We start from the raw sequence: 14,849 nt of genomic DNA on the forward strand, positions 1-14,849 counted from the left end.
AATAAGGGCATCGTTTCTCGTTGACGGCGACTTTCAATATTATCGCACAATGGAGCGGATCGAATAGAAGAACGTCAAATTATAGAGCGTCGACTGTATTTGGCATTCAAAGCACGTTTCAAAAATGTAAAACGATTGAAATAAATCTTTATTGATGTCAATTATAAAGCTTAAAATAGCGTGAACGAATTTTATTTTAGCGTTTTTACTAAAAATAGCCTAAAGTTGGGATCGGCACGTTACCAAGCGTGTGGTATGCTGACGTCATCAACTTTAAGCTGATTCCAAAATACAAAGCGTTATAACGAGAGTTCAACGCGACCTGGCACAATATTTGTTTTGTTGATGGTATTGGATTGAATATACAATTAAAGATGATGATGTAATAGGTTGTTAACATTTTTTGTGCTGACTTTGCTGAATTGCAAAAATCTGTTCCGTTAGTTTTCTATAAGAAACTGACATTGTGGTCATGAAGTATATAATAAAGCATTCAAATTGTTGTTGTAAATTGATAAAGTTGCTATAATACTCCCAACATAAAATTGAGAGCTTTCAGTTTGCTTTTAAGAGACAGGCAAAAGGCTACAGGAAAATATTACCAGTGGCCCCGAAAAATTGTCCGTGACTTCCAGCAACTTAAAACGAAAAAATGACGGGGCAACTAATTGTTCTTACATAGAACTTGCATCATACAGATTAGAGAAGAGAGAAAAAGGAAAGCACGATTTGTTGCTATGTGTGGCTATTGACGAAATTTAGAAATGCAATCCAATTATAATGAAAATAGAAATTGATGCTTTGCAGTTAAAGGGAAAAATTCTCACGAGATAGAGAGATAGAAATGCCTCGCTTACGACATCATCTAAATAAACAGTTTAACGTATCTAACGAAAGATATATACATTCTTACGTAAAGGGGTAAAATCCTGATTAACAGTCTAACGTTTTTTAGTAAACATTATGTGTATTTTATTACGTGCATGAAAATAAATGACGTAGATTTTTTAAATTTCTTTATACAATTCTAAGCTATATACCGTGAGACATCTGAGACATCTCAGTTAATCAACAGGCTAAGAAACCTCCTATCAAATGAAGTTTAACACTATACGCATTGGGCTCTTCCAGAAAAAACCGTTCAAGATATATTGTCCAGGGGTATCCAAAAAATCCTAAAAAACTGTATGTCCAGGGGTAAATTTTAGTGCCCAGGGGGTCGATTTGATGCTTGTCCAGGGGTAAAACGCGTGTCAAAGGGTACAGCATTGAAAAAATAATATATCCTCCACCCCACTCCCCATGAAGGATTCTAGAAGAGCCCATTACAGAAAGGTCAATCTGTGAAGACGAAATTAAAGTTCACAGGCTTCTGCTTATCCTCTAGCGAAAAGAGTTTCTATTATATAGGAAGTACATATAGAGGTCTGCGATTCAGACTAGAAAGTTGAACAACCCGTTATATTATTAACAGGGGCTATCGGTAAAAATGCGGAGCTCAACGGTTCACTGATTTAAAATATCAATCTTTTTGAAAACAAAGTTGGACAAATAGGGAAAATAAGAAGGTCGAATCGAATGTTTGGAGCCCGAAAACCTGGGCTAATAAAGATAATCGGGCTAAATTCTCCGCAGTCTAATGTATACGTCATATGTGAATTGTATTGGGTAGCTCGAAACGTTATTATTTTCAAAATATTCAAGTAACTGCCTTATGCTAGTTTCATTTGTTTAATGAGTTCTGAGATATGTGGGTTGGTTTTGGTTTGAGGCATTTTAACGTTTTCAAACAGTAATTACACTTTGGAATGTCCTAAATTGCTACACAGTTACACAGAATCTTTCCATATAAACCGAAAATTGATTTCGTATTAAAAGTTTAAAATGAGAGTTTCAAATCGATTACTTTGACTCCTGGGTAGACTTTTTAATCAAAATCTCAGTTATGATTTTTTTTGGCAGACTATAAAAATACGTCATTCTTTATAAAACCCGTCAATCAAAATGTCTGGAAAGACTTAACATTCCCGTCGTGTGAGGGAAAAACAAAAAGGGAAAGGTCCAACAGATTGACAAACGTACACTTTTTATGACGTCAGACGTCGTCATAAAAAACACTAGATTACGTGAGTGGGTGGACTAGGGCGGTGTCTGTTTTGTCATATTGTATGAAACGTAACAAAATCGATTAATTTTAATTTTATGTTGTATAAATCGCAGGTTTATAATCAAATATTTAAAAATTACAAATGTTTTAAAGCATGATGAGTAATTATGACAAAGTTGTATACGCTACACCGATAAAGACATTCGGGCTTCAACGCACTTTACTGGTAAAGATATTGCCCGCTGCTTTCGATATTGTTGTTCTCCTTACCCAAGCATTGAGGCGAACCAAAAAGAGTTTCCGAAACAATATCAACCATGAGTGGTCAAAAAGGGACTAGATTTCACCTTCCAACAAAATCTTACTGACAAATCCGACCCCTCGCCATAATTTTTTCATATTGGTAAGTAATCGTCCCATTTGTATAATTAATTTTGTCGTGGGATATACCCAATGGAGGTCTACCAGTCGGTTAAATGATAATTGCGATACATAATACAGACCGCTAGCCCACTAAAATGGAGGAGTTAAAGAAAAAGAAGGAGTTTTATGTACGGTATGTATTGGCTCTATAGGTGGCTGTGGTTTTCTTTTAAAATCGTCATTGCTTTAGATGTAGAGCTCTTTAAAGGAGAGCGCTCAATAGAGAAAATACGTCACAGCCTAATCCTTAACTAACGGACTGAGTAAACACTTTGGGTGAAGAAGGTGTAACATATGTAAAAACTTTTGCACTTTTTTATCCAAATTGAAATAAAAGTTGACTTCTATCATTCGAATCTTTCTATAATTCGAACAAACTCTCAGGGGGATACTTCGTAAAAATGCTTTCTAAAATTCTCATCCCTCCGTAAGTCGAACGAATTAGATTACCCGTTTGAGTTCGAAATAGCGAGAGTAAACTGTAAAAGAATTTCTTCTATTTGAAAAATGAGGCCCCCCATGATTCTGTGTATGTCGAGAAGATAAAAAGTTAGCGTTTCGTTGTGGGGCCTTAATAACTCGACACGCACGGTGAAGGCAAATTTACTCCATTTTTAAGGAAATTTCGAGTTATGGATAACGTTTATAAAGCATTGTTAAGTACAGAGACTAGAAAATTTGTTCGATTTCAGAAAACATTCGAGTTAAAGAAACTCCACTGTATTTTGAAAATAAGGCCTGCGATGAATCTGTGTATCTCTACAAAAGCGCTTTGAAGATTTCACTGTTAGCCGATAATGAACCCAAGCTAGAGTTTTGTTGATATTTTAGTTTTTTGATATCGTGAAGAACTTTTTGACAGTTCATACTACTTTAGGCAAACAAACTTTCGCGAGCAGAAACTTTTGCGAGGACGAAAAATCGCAAAATTCACGACATTTACTTTCGCGAATTTAACGGAAAAATATTCTTCGCAAACATAAACTCAAGACATCAAGACACAAAATTGAGAATTTTCACATGAAAAAATGGTTTAGAGGGACAAATACTTCTTGGATTGGCTGGAAACATTTGTCCTACTTATTAGTCTTTTAGCAGGCTAAAAAGTGTCATAAAAGTTACATTTTATTCAAAGTTTGAAGTTTTACAGATTTTCTATTTTGTCAAGAATTTTTCGCGAGCATAAACTTTCGCGAATGGCCTTACCTAGAATCTTTAAAGACATTTACTTTCGCGAAAATCGCAAAAGTTTCTGCTCGCGAAAAGTTTGTACACCTAAAGTATTATTTTATGATTTAATTGATGTTGTCGAAAAATGTGGACGGATGTTGTAATTGAAGAAGTAAGTTCGTGCTAAGAATAACGCTTTTGTAAAGCATTTTAGAATTTTCATACAATTTTGCAAAATAATATTGTTCATCACATCAAAAAAATGCTGATGCAGCAATGGATGAAGAATATGAAGCTTCTAGAACATTTTGAAATGTTACTCAGTGAAATTATTAATAATTATACGAGGAACATCGATCTCATTATAAACCTCCGAAATTCTTCCTTCATTCCGAGTTAAAACGGAGAATAAAAAAGCAGAAAAATCACTTATATAATCAGTTGAACGTCTTTTCGTGAGTGTATCATCAAATTTTTTAATCCTTTCGAATATTACTAACTTTTGGGGTTTTACCAATCTCGTAACCAGAGCCACTTGCATCACTTTTTTAATTTTACTTATATGGACGTTATACAACACCTTTTCGAGCGCTATCAGAATCATAAAATAGCAAACCAATGGACTGGGTTCGAGTTTTGGGATTAAAGACTGAAACATGTTCTCAAAAATGTTCTTATTTTTTAAAACACTTCCACAGTGAATGTTTTGTTTTAGAGTCCACAAAACCTCGAGTGTGTTTATACGAAATGTTCCTAATACTCTTTTGGCCTTTGTATAGAATACATAATGTTCTTGTACGTTTTGTTCTTTACAAATTGCAGACTTTAGCAATTACATTATGTATTTGTTAATGCCATTTTTCCTCTATATTTATGCAAGATCATGAAATAACCGATGCAACTTTTTGTTGACCCTGACTGCTTAAAAGACAAAAGCGTGTTAAGAGCCCAAAATCTAAGATTAGAAGCGGATTATAGTGAAATTAGTAGTGGACGTCTTTCTTCGTTTGCATGGCAGGATTTGAGATGTATTACCATTTTGTATATTCTTCCTTGATAATTCGTTCGAGAAATTCTTCCTACAATCAGTTTTTTAATCAATCATTGATTCAAGGGAAATCTAGGTTTAAAAATATATGCTGATTATTCTTAAAATAATACCAATTTCAGCAGTTTTTAATATCTCCGTTATTCAAAAGATATAGAAATCCATAAATAGTAGATATTAGCGACATTATTCATCAAATAGACTTTGAACAATCATGATACCTATAATGCTGATTTATAAGAAAATCTGAAAGATAGGAATCGCTCATTAAAGCACGCCTTTGCATGATAAGGCGTGCCAAGCATGCCTCCTTGCAATAAAATCAAAATATGTCACCGATTCACCAGAATAGGTGAACTTTAGCATTATATATATTTTAAAAGCATTTACACTCGTTTTTTTAGAACCAGTAATTCTTGCTGAGGCTTGACAGTTCTTTTTTTTAACCTTAAATTGTTCTTATCATGTTCTTATTTTTATAACAATATTGGGGTATTCTAAGGCTTTGTACCTTATAACACTTCTACTACTTCAGCCAGGGGGGGGGTCAGGGTCCAGGATACCAACCCAGGGCCCAAAAACCTGACTTTTCGAGATTTGAAAGTAGTAGACACCACCGCCCCCTAAATTGGTATCAATACCAACTTGAAAACCCCAATTTTCTAAAAAAGGGGGGACCCACCCCCCTAAATTGGTATCGATACCAACATGAAAATCCTGATTTTCTGAAAAAGTGGGGACCCACCCCCCTAAATTGGTATCGATACGAACTTGAAAATCCTGATTTTTCTGAAAAAGGGGGACCCACCCCCCCCCCTAAATTGGCAATCAGTAAAAATGCAAGAAGTTATATGCATAGGATACTGCATACAATGGATGCTAAACGAAATCTGTGGATGTTTTTATTCAAAGAACATTCCTCTTATTAATCACTTATATTAGATACCACACTTTAGACTCCTGAAAATGAAAAGAAGTTTTTCTCATTCTAACACAAAGTAAATTAAGTTTCTTGAACTAAATTGGCAAAATGTATCAAATTCATAAAACTAGTTGATAAACTAGACTAGATAAAAAACTCATTGTATTAGGCAGGCCTAAAGTCTTTGTAACATAATGATGATGCCTATATAATGAACGTTATGTACAGAAAAGTTTTATCACAACTAAAAAAGTTCTAAGATCTGCTAAGACTTGATTCAGTTTGTTCAACTCTAGTTTTGAATGAATTTTGGTTGATTGAAAGGATTGAGAGCAGCAAAAGTTAAATAAAAATTTCAATTATAGAATGAAGAATGCTTATATATGGAATCAGGGTATAGTGTAAACGATTCAAATAAGGTTTTAAACTTACATTGTACAACACTGACAAAGCCAGATACCAATTTCAAATTCAGCAAAAATTATAAAAAGGGGGACCCACCCCCTCATTTTGGTATCGATACCAACTTAAAGATTCCCTAATTTTCAAAAAAGGGGGACCCACCCCCTTATTTTGGTATCGATACCAACTCGACTTTTTGAAATTTGAAAAAAAAAATTGACACCACCCCCGGCCCTGGGTTTGGTATCTGGATCCTGACCCCCCCCCCTTCAGCTTCAATTTGTCAGCATTTGGGCCTCATTGCTCTTTTAAAATTATTCTTATAAAAAAGAGCGCGTTCGTCCTTTTTAGGTTTGCGTAGAGTATTGTCTCTTTATAAGTTTCAATTGTTGGTCAAACTAAAAGCCCTTGATTGGGACAACTGGGATCTATGATATCAATATTATTCAAGTCGATCAATATAGTGAAAACACAAAATGCCAAATCGCCAATTTTCAAATAATGGCCGGAAAAAGCAATGCTGAAACAACAAGTATAAGAAACAACGCCCATTGAAAGATAATGAATAATGATTAATGATTTAAAGAGATTTAGTGCATGTCGGGCATGCACCATTGCATTTTTGAAGCGCGAGTGCAAATAATGATATCATTTTCAATGAAAGTGAAAATGAAGCAAGATATTTGCTAATCTCAGCTGAAAAATCCTTCTAGAACATTCTAAAATCATCTTCAATCGAAAAAGAAAAGTGTTATTGGGATAATATTTTTTGACGCGTGGGAAAATAGGAAAATATATTCCTATTCCCATTCAGTGATTTCAGATTACGCTGGTTCAATCAAGTGAGAGTGAATGGAGAATTGATAAACAAAATCTTGGAAATCGATTTAAAAGTAGGGAAAACCGATACACACAAAAATCCACTACACAAAATAGACCATTCAAAATGACGTAATGAAAACCAACCTAAAGTTTACTAAAGTAAAAGTCCACAGAATATCACCGTCCCTTTCTACAGCGGCTGCTCGGATGCACTAGAAAATTAGTGGAGGATTAGGGAGCCCAACGGAAAATCTTTTTATGTGTTTTGGCCATCTGATACTTATAATTGTCGATCCTTACAGTAGCTGACAGTAGAAGAGACTGCAATTTCAACGAATTGACAGAAACTCGGACTATTTTGACAGAACATCAGCCGTTTGAAATACTGTCCGACGATGTCAAGGCACATGAAAGCCTCTCTATCTTTTCGAATAACGTTTTTTATAGATTACGTCGCAAAGAACCCCTACTGCACAACGTCTTGAAACTGAAAGTGACAATTAAGTCAATTACAATATATATCGGGGAAAAACGCAAAATTACTCCTGAAAAGGTTTCTTTACCTAGAGACATTTTCTTCAGCTTCTACGACAAATTAAATCTAGCGAAAGGTCCGTTATCTCGCAATAAATCGAATAGTCCTTTGTCTGTGTGTACATAAAGAAACTTTATCCTAATGTTTGTACACCCAGAAATGACACTTTAAATCTAATAATAACAGACCGAACTTATCTCAAGTTACACCAATCGTCAAAATAACATATACCGTTTCAAAATGGTGGCTGTTGTTATAATCTCAATATAAATGAGAGATAAGAGGAGGGAAGAAGGTGTAAAAAGCAGATCTCCAGCTAAAACCGATCCTTGGCCCAAATACATACCCTGGGCTTGCAGAAAAAATGACCGAATACACGCAAGGGAGCTTTTTACCCTGGGTTTCTACGCTTCACCGATGATTCTTCTCAAGTCCTTAGTAAGACCCTGTAAGGGTTCCAAGCAAACGCCCTTAATGCTTCAACTAGATGCCCGGCATACTAATTTAAATGTCTGAAACTTTCGCGTCAAGAAACTTTCGCGATTTTCTCCAAATTGCTTAACTAGTGAAATTTATCCTGAAAGGGTTACCAGTTCTGACATTAAACTAACTACTGTGCTTAATTTGTCGGAGTTTCGGACAATTTTGAAAGAAAAATGCAATCAGACAGTAAAAACATATTGAAGGAAGTTTAATAGCAATTAATCATCATTTCCGCGTGGTCTTTTTGTCAGCAAAATATCCTCCATCATGATTAGGCGTGACCGGTTACACACTTATTCAAAAGATCGGACTGCAGGGTTAATCTCCTTTAGTTGCGTTAAAAATAGGTTAGGGGGGGGGTTTCATGGTTGGCGGAGGAGCGGAATCGGCCCTTTTTTCGGACGGAGTGACGGAATTTGGCGAAAATTTAGACGGAATTACGGAAATTGGGTTCTCTGACGGAGACGGAAAATTAGACAATTTTAGTGCGGAAAAACGGAATTTAGCAAAAAAATTTGCGGAATTTCGGAATTGGTAAAAGATATTCAAAATTGGCGGAATTTTCGACAAAAATATTGAATTTCAAAGGAATTTTCGGTGACGGAATTTTGGTTCAAGACGGTGTGACGGAAATTTGAGAAAAAATTGGCGGAATTGCGGAATCGGGTACCCCCTGAAACCCCCCCCAGGTTACGTCATAAGACGGTGTGACGGAAATTTGAGAAAAAATTGGCGGAATTGCGGAATCGGGTACCCCCTGAAACCCCCCCCAGGTTACGTCATCTATGACGTAATTAGGTATTGTTGAGAAAAAGACTGAGAGGTGTTTGACTTTAAAACGGCTGTAATAGTGATGACAACAAACAATAAATGTGAGAAATGACATATACTTCAAGTTTGAAAACTGTTTAAAAATCAATTTCAAAATTTTGGAATTACACAGCAAGAATGGACTATTTTCATCTCCTAATCGCAAAAAAATAACCCTCTTTTAGAGCGGCCCTTAAAACCCTTTAACTGCCCATGTCGGCATATGCCGACATGAGCATTTTCGATTTCTTTGCCCATGTCGGGATTTGCCGACATGAGCATTTTCGATTTCTTTGCCCATGTCGGGATTTGCCGACATCGGCGCTTTCCATTCCTTTGCCCAAAAAATTAACACTTCTACAAAGATTTTGTATTAGATGGTTTGAAATGAAAAAAGATAATAGTTAAAAGCTTTTCTATGTTGAAAAATAACTATTCAACAATGTTCAACTCAAAATTATAGTCCTTGGCTGATACTTCATATATTATTCAGAAAATGAAGTCAAAATCGCTACCTTTTGACCATGTCGGCAAATGCCGACATCTGGCAAATAGGTCGAACCTTCTTTTTTTCCCGTGGCAAATAGGTCGAACCTTTTTTTTTTCCCGCGGCAAATAGGTCGAACCTTAAAAAAAACGACGGGCAGTTAAAGGGTTAATTCCACTACTGGCAAAAAAAAAATAACATCAATAAGAGTTTCGGGGTAAAAGTTCTGATGGATAAGGTGCTTTATCGGCCATTTTTTACGCCGGCCCTGCCGGCCCTTATTTAGCGCTGGCCCCATGCCAAAGTTCAAATTATTTTCCATATTTAGCCCGGCCCTGTTACATGCTCTTGTTACATGCTTTTCTTAGCGTCTATAAGAATACCACGGTGAAAACCAACCAAAACATAAGAATATCTACAGGGTAGTATTTTTCAAATTGATAATATCTCGCCCTAAGTTTTGGCAAGTTTCGTAAGGATTTATTTTTTGTTGAGCGGCCAAGAAACACTATTATAATTAGAAAACATGTAATATGCTTCGAAAGGCTTAAGATTTAAAATGTGAAATTATGTGTCGTAAAATATGATTGTGACAATGCAACCGTTCTTTTGACCCAGCACATTCTCATTTCAAAAAAGCATTTTCCTTGTGTGAAGCAGAAGCAGTAGAAAACCTTTAACCTTTTTGTGGTATTTTCCTCAAATAAGGTCAACAAGTTTAAGCAAATAAAAGCAATAATATTATAACATGCTTTAAAAATTGATTTTATCAGCAAAAATCTACTTTCACCTTTTAACATGGTAAAATATTTCTAAAAATAAGATTACCTTTCCATGGAGTTGCCATCTTCTATCAAAAATCGCCAGAACTGCAAAAATCAATGAAATTCTATTTCAGGAGTGAGTTTCTTGGAGCATAAGGTTAATCGGCTGTACTGAAAATCTTTGTGACATTTTCAATCTTCTTGGTTTTTGATTTTCTATTTTGATTTAACTTTTTGTTTTGTACCTAAAATATGAAATGAGAAAACTTTTGAAATCTGACTGAAAAATATCCTGTGCGTAGAACTATCCTAAAAGATCCCAAAGTGGTAACACCCCCTTCTCACAGACCCTTTCCACTGGAAAAATTGGCCAAAATAATTAGATACAAGCAGATCCTGTGTAATTTTTCATCCCACTGAGTTTTCTGGCTCGAAAAAAATGAAATTCAAATCCCCAGCCATAAGAAATACTTTTTTTTTTTATAAGACCAGTAAATTTTTGTTGAGGCTCGGCTGTTCTTATTTTTTTGGCACTTCGAGCCTCAAATTGTTCTTATCCTGTTCTTATTTTTAGGGCAAATTTGGGGGTATTTTTGGGTTTGAACCCTAATTTCATTAATTTGGCCCTTATTTTACCTAAAACTCCAACTCCAGGCTCAGGATTGTTCTTAAATTGTTCTTATTTTTTGGCATTTTTGAGCCTCATTGTTCTTATAAAATTGTTCTTATAAAAAAAAAAAGTGTATGGGAATTTCAATCCAAATTGAGTTTCGGTCCGTTCTTTACACTCACTGACTGAAAAAATCTTACCGGGTCTGTGAGAAGGCTATTTGGGGGGCCCTATTTGCATGATTGAATGCGATTGTCTAAAAACCCGAAAAGAATACACATTTTTTAAGATGTGATATGGTTTGCTTATATTAAAGAAAGAAAGAGGAACAAGATGTTAGTTTCAAAGAAGGAAGGTTTACTTTTTCTCCAAGAAGTTACAAGATTGTTAAAAACTGATTTGAGATCAACAAAGGTACCTAAAAATATGAGGTATAAGAGGGAAAGACCTCGCTAACACAGGAAGATATTAAAAACATGTACAGACAAGAACCATTGCAAGTTAAAGGCAATCAAATTTTCCCAGTCTCCATTTGAGTAAGGTGGGCTGAAATATTATATTAGGAAAATTCTAATATGAAGGAGGAACTTTTGGGTTGTGACGAGAATTTACATTTTTTATCCCTTGGTGCATATAAACACAGATTTTTGGTCTTTTAAAATTGAAAACCAGTATACTGACTGGCTTATACAGGGAGTAAGAGATTTCGCGAGATTTTTTGAGCAAATTAGCACTTGGGGTAAATATATAATATTGATTCAGGTCTGTATACGAAGTTTCCAAAGTTTTTAAAGAAATTTATGAATCCTTTCACAATGGAGGCGGAAAACTTCATCCAAAATTTATGAAAAACGAATGTTTCTTTTACAATAAAAATCTGATAGGAGGGGATTTTCTTTCTTTTTTTCAGTTTTTGTGACTCAAAATCGCTCAAGATGGTGTATCTCTCTTTATTTTCATTTTAAAATTTCAGAAGAAAAAAAGTTCCTCATTTTGTTGGGCCTTGATAATGTTTCCTTCTCCGAAAAAAAGAAAAGTTATTTTCGTTGAAGAGAAACATTGAAAAATCAATGACACAAACAGAAAATTCAAATTCATGGGCCGGAATATCAGACAATTTGAAAGAAAAAAACCACATAACCAAAGGCGAAAGTACTTTTTAATCATCTTTGAATTTATGATGATGGCTCTATTTTCTCTCAAAGATGATTAATGATGGTGTATCTTCTGAAATAACTTTCAAAATCAAGGGTCTATTAAAACGTCCAAAGTAAAGAGAAATGATAATAATATTTACTCGTCAAAACGCAATATATTTAAACCAATTTTTTTTACCATTAATATGTTATAAAAGCACCATTGAAGGCTTCGTTCCTTACAAGGAGAAATTCTATGTACATTTTTTCATTCTATCATACATATTCACACTGCCAAAATAAGGCAAAAAAATAATAATTTTAGTCCCATTTCATGGACTGATAATAATCTTTATACTAGCTACAAATAAATTTGTTAATATTTTATTCTATTACCTAACCTAAGATGAGTAAGAACAACAGACTAGGTTAGAAGAAAAAATAGTTGTTAAAATTGCTGAGTGAGTCCAAGGGTCGTCATTCAAATTAAATTCTGATCAAGTCGTAACTATTTAAGAAGATCTCCAATGATGTAATAATAGAATCGAAATCCTATATTATCAAAAAAGGGTTTCTAAAAGTTCATCAGAACTTAACTTTTTAATAACAAAACAAGATAATAGGTTAAGTTACATCACCACCACAATTAACATGCTTTGCTCCAAAAAATTATGCTGATCAGATCACTTTTTTTCAACAAACGGAAAAAACGCCCGCGCGTGCATAGTTTATTGTCGCGTCGCCGTTCCTTAATTCATGATTAATAATGTTATAAGAACAGAAAGTCAGCATAAAATAAAACAATTTTTATGCACTGAAAGCAAAATAAAATTGTTTCCTCTCAAAAAACGGAAAAGTAATTTGTCAGGTTCGAAGAGAATCCTTAATCATGTCGTAACTCCTCTAAAAATATTATTCTATGTGTAGAGAATTCCTTTAGTGTTATTCCTGATTTCTAAATACTCAAATTTAATCTTTGGACTCTTAAAGTCTTGACTAGCTGCTCTAAAAGTATAGGACGAATAGGATAAAATTGCAACAAACTAACACCAGATTCAAAAAACTACAAAAATGGAATTCAAGAAGCATGTAAAAAATAAGAAAAAAACCAAAGTTTTGGAGAGGGCATAGAATAGGTGAAGTAAACTGAAGTAAAAGAATCAAAGCGTATAGATTTTCGAAAAAAAACTCAAAATACCTCCATTCTAATATTTCAATGTTGAAGCAGAATTAAACTCAAGATAAAAGCTCTGAAGGAAAGAAAAAGTAAATAGCTTTTTTCCCAGAAAGTAGAATAAAAAAAAGAGCTAAGAAAAGATCTCAACACCAATTTAGTTTCCTAAGTCAAGCTTACAACATCCTCCAATAGTTTTCAAAACTTCTTCTTTGTCAAAACATTTTGGCTCCAAGCCTCGGTTTTTCATTTCCAGTTGAAGGAGTTGACCCATGAAATTGAGATTTGGAGCTATGCAAGGACGTTTTTCTTTAACAAATTGATATGCTTCTGTTAGGGACAGTTTTTTAAGATGCATTAAAAATGAGATTACGACAGTAGGCGATCGGGATACTCCTCCTTGACAATGAACCAATACAGAGGAACGATTTTCTCTTGCTGATTCTGAAATTCAAAATAAAATAAATTGTCAAACTCGGAAAAACCAAATAGTTTTAGACTGTAAAACAAACTTTTAACATGTTGTTTCCCATCATAAGATATCTGTGACATTTCAAAGCAAATTTTTCTCTCAGAAATCATTCAAAGATACTTTTGAGAATATTTACCTATAAACTGTAATGCATCAGCAAGAATATCTGCAATATTTTCACGACAAGAATCTTCAATTTTGATCTGCTTGTAGTGGAACCGTGAGTCTTGGATGAAATGATTGGGACATTGGCAAGTCAAGTTAAGAACATATGTGATATTGTTTTTATTTAGAAAGTTATAATCCATGGCATCACTAGCATTTCCGAGAAATACCCCAGGGATAACTTCAGTTGCTCGTACATTAAGTGGACAACCTGGATTTGGGCGTTCTGAAATATCTTTTTGAATTTTAGTAAGAGTATTGATACGTTCGATTGCACTTGAAACATTTTCATTATTGTCCTCTGCAACTGCATGATCTGATAGTAGATTTTTGTAGCATTGTGAAAATTCCTTTAATCCACCTATGACGAACAAAAATGGAGAAGGTTATTTTCAATCTTAAAATAATTTTAATTTTAATATCTCATTATTATAAATCGCCAAGTCTGTATACACATATAATTTTAAAAAGCACAGAAGACTGTGATTTAGAAGACTGTTTCAGCTAAATTTGAAAAGCTTATAGGTTTTTAATGTGGCTTTATTCTTACCTTTTAATAAAAATGCTTCTTTGCCATCATGAAGAAGAGAAGATAAAACTAGTTTAACAGGATGTGATGCTGGCATTTTCTCTAGCTCTGATGTGCAATCATCATAAACTACTGCTTTGGCCCAGGAACCAGTACGTAAACATTCTTTTTCATATTCCGAATTCACAAGATCAACCAGCGTTATTTTCCCTTGTTGTAAACGTTTTTTCATGAGATTATTTGTACAATTCACATTAATAGCTCCTGATATATGTTTAAAATTGTATGCCAAAAACGAACGACAGTCTAAGATCATAAAGGGTTCACTAGAAGTTCTGATGAAGCTCTGGGTATTGCAAGTATTGTCCATTACAAAGCTCCTTTTCTCAATTTCTTGAGCCAGATCACAAGGTAAAATACTATTAACCGCAGTGCATTTATAGCCTTTGTTTCCACCGTTTGCAAATATATTCCCACATGGCATCATAGTCAAAGCAGTGCTCATCACTAAAACTCCAGAGTTCTTTTAAATTTCGAAAGTGTTAAAAAAAATTTTGTCTCAAAACGACAAAAATTGGAATGAGTCCTAAGTGATTTGGATAGATGCTACTAAGTTGAAAATAAACCAGCAGCAAAATAAGTATTTCTAGTTGAAATTTATGTGTCAATTGACTATCAGAGTGACAAAATCGAATGAATACGAGTAAAGAAGTGAGGCTTTTAAATACCAAGTTTCTGAGAATCAAGTCACCAAGAATTTGAATATTCCTTCGAAGCAAGCAAGATGTCT

General features: G+C 34.3%; 1 protein-coding gene across 1 annotated transcript; it reads right to left on the bottom strand.

Moving 5' to 3' along the window:
* Positions 1-11,875: 11,875 nt before the first annotated feature.
* On the bottom strand, positions 11,876-14,849 carry LOC136824086 (dual specificity protein phosphatase 10-like). The gene is made up of 3 exons (XM_067080250.1): positions 14,081-14,849; positions 13,502-13,891; positions 11,876-13,337 (listed from the first exon to the last, which is right to left on the bottom strand). Exons 1-3 carry the CDS (start codon positions 14,562-14,564, stop codon positions 13,051-13,053), a joined length of 1,161 nt encoding a protein of 386 aa, XP_066936351.1. The 5' UTR covers positions 14,565-14,849; the 3' UTR covers positions 11,876-13,050.

This window comes from Clytia hemisphaerica, unplaced genomic scaffold, assembly GCF_902728285.1.
Source record: "Clytia hemisphaerica strain Z4C2 unplaced genomic scaffold, Clytia hemisphaerica genome assembly, whole genome shotgun sequence".
Taxonomy (NCBI): Eukaryota; Metazoa; Cnidaria; class Hydrozoa; order Leptothecata; family Clytiidae; genus Clytia; species Clytia hemisphaerica.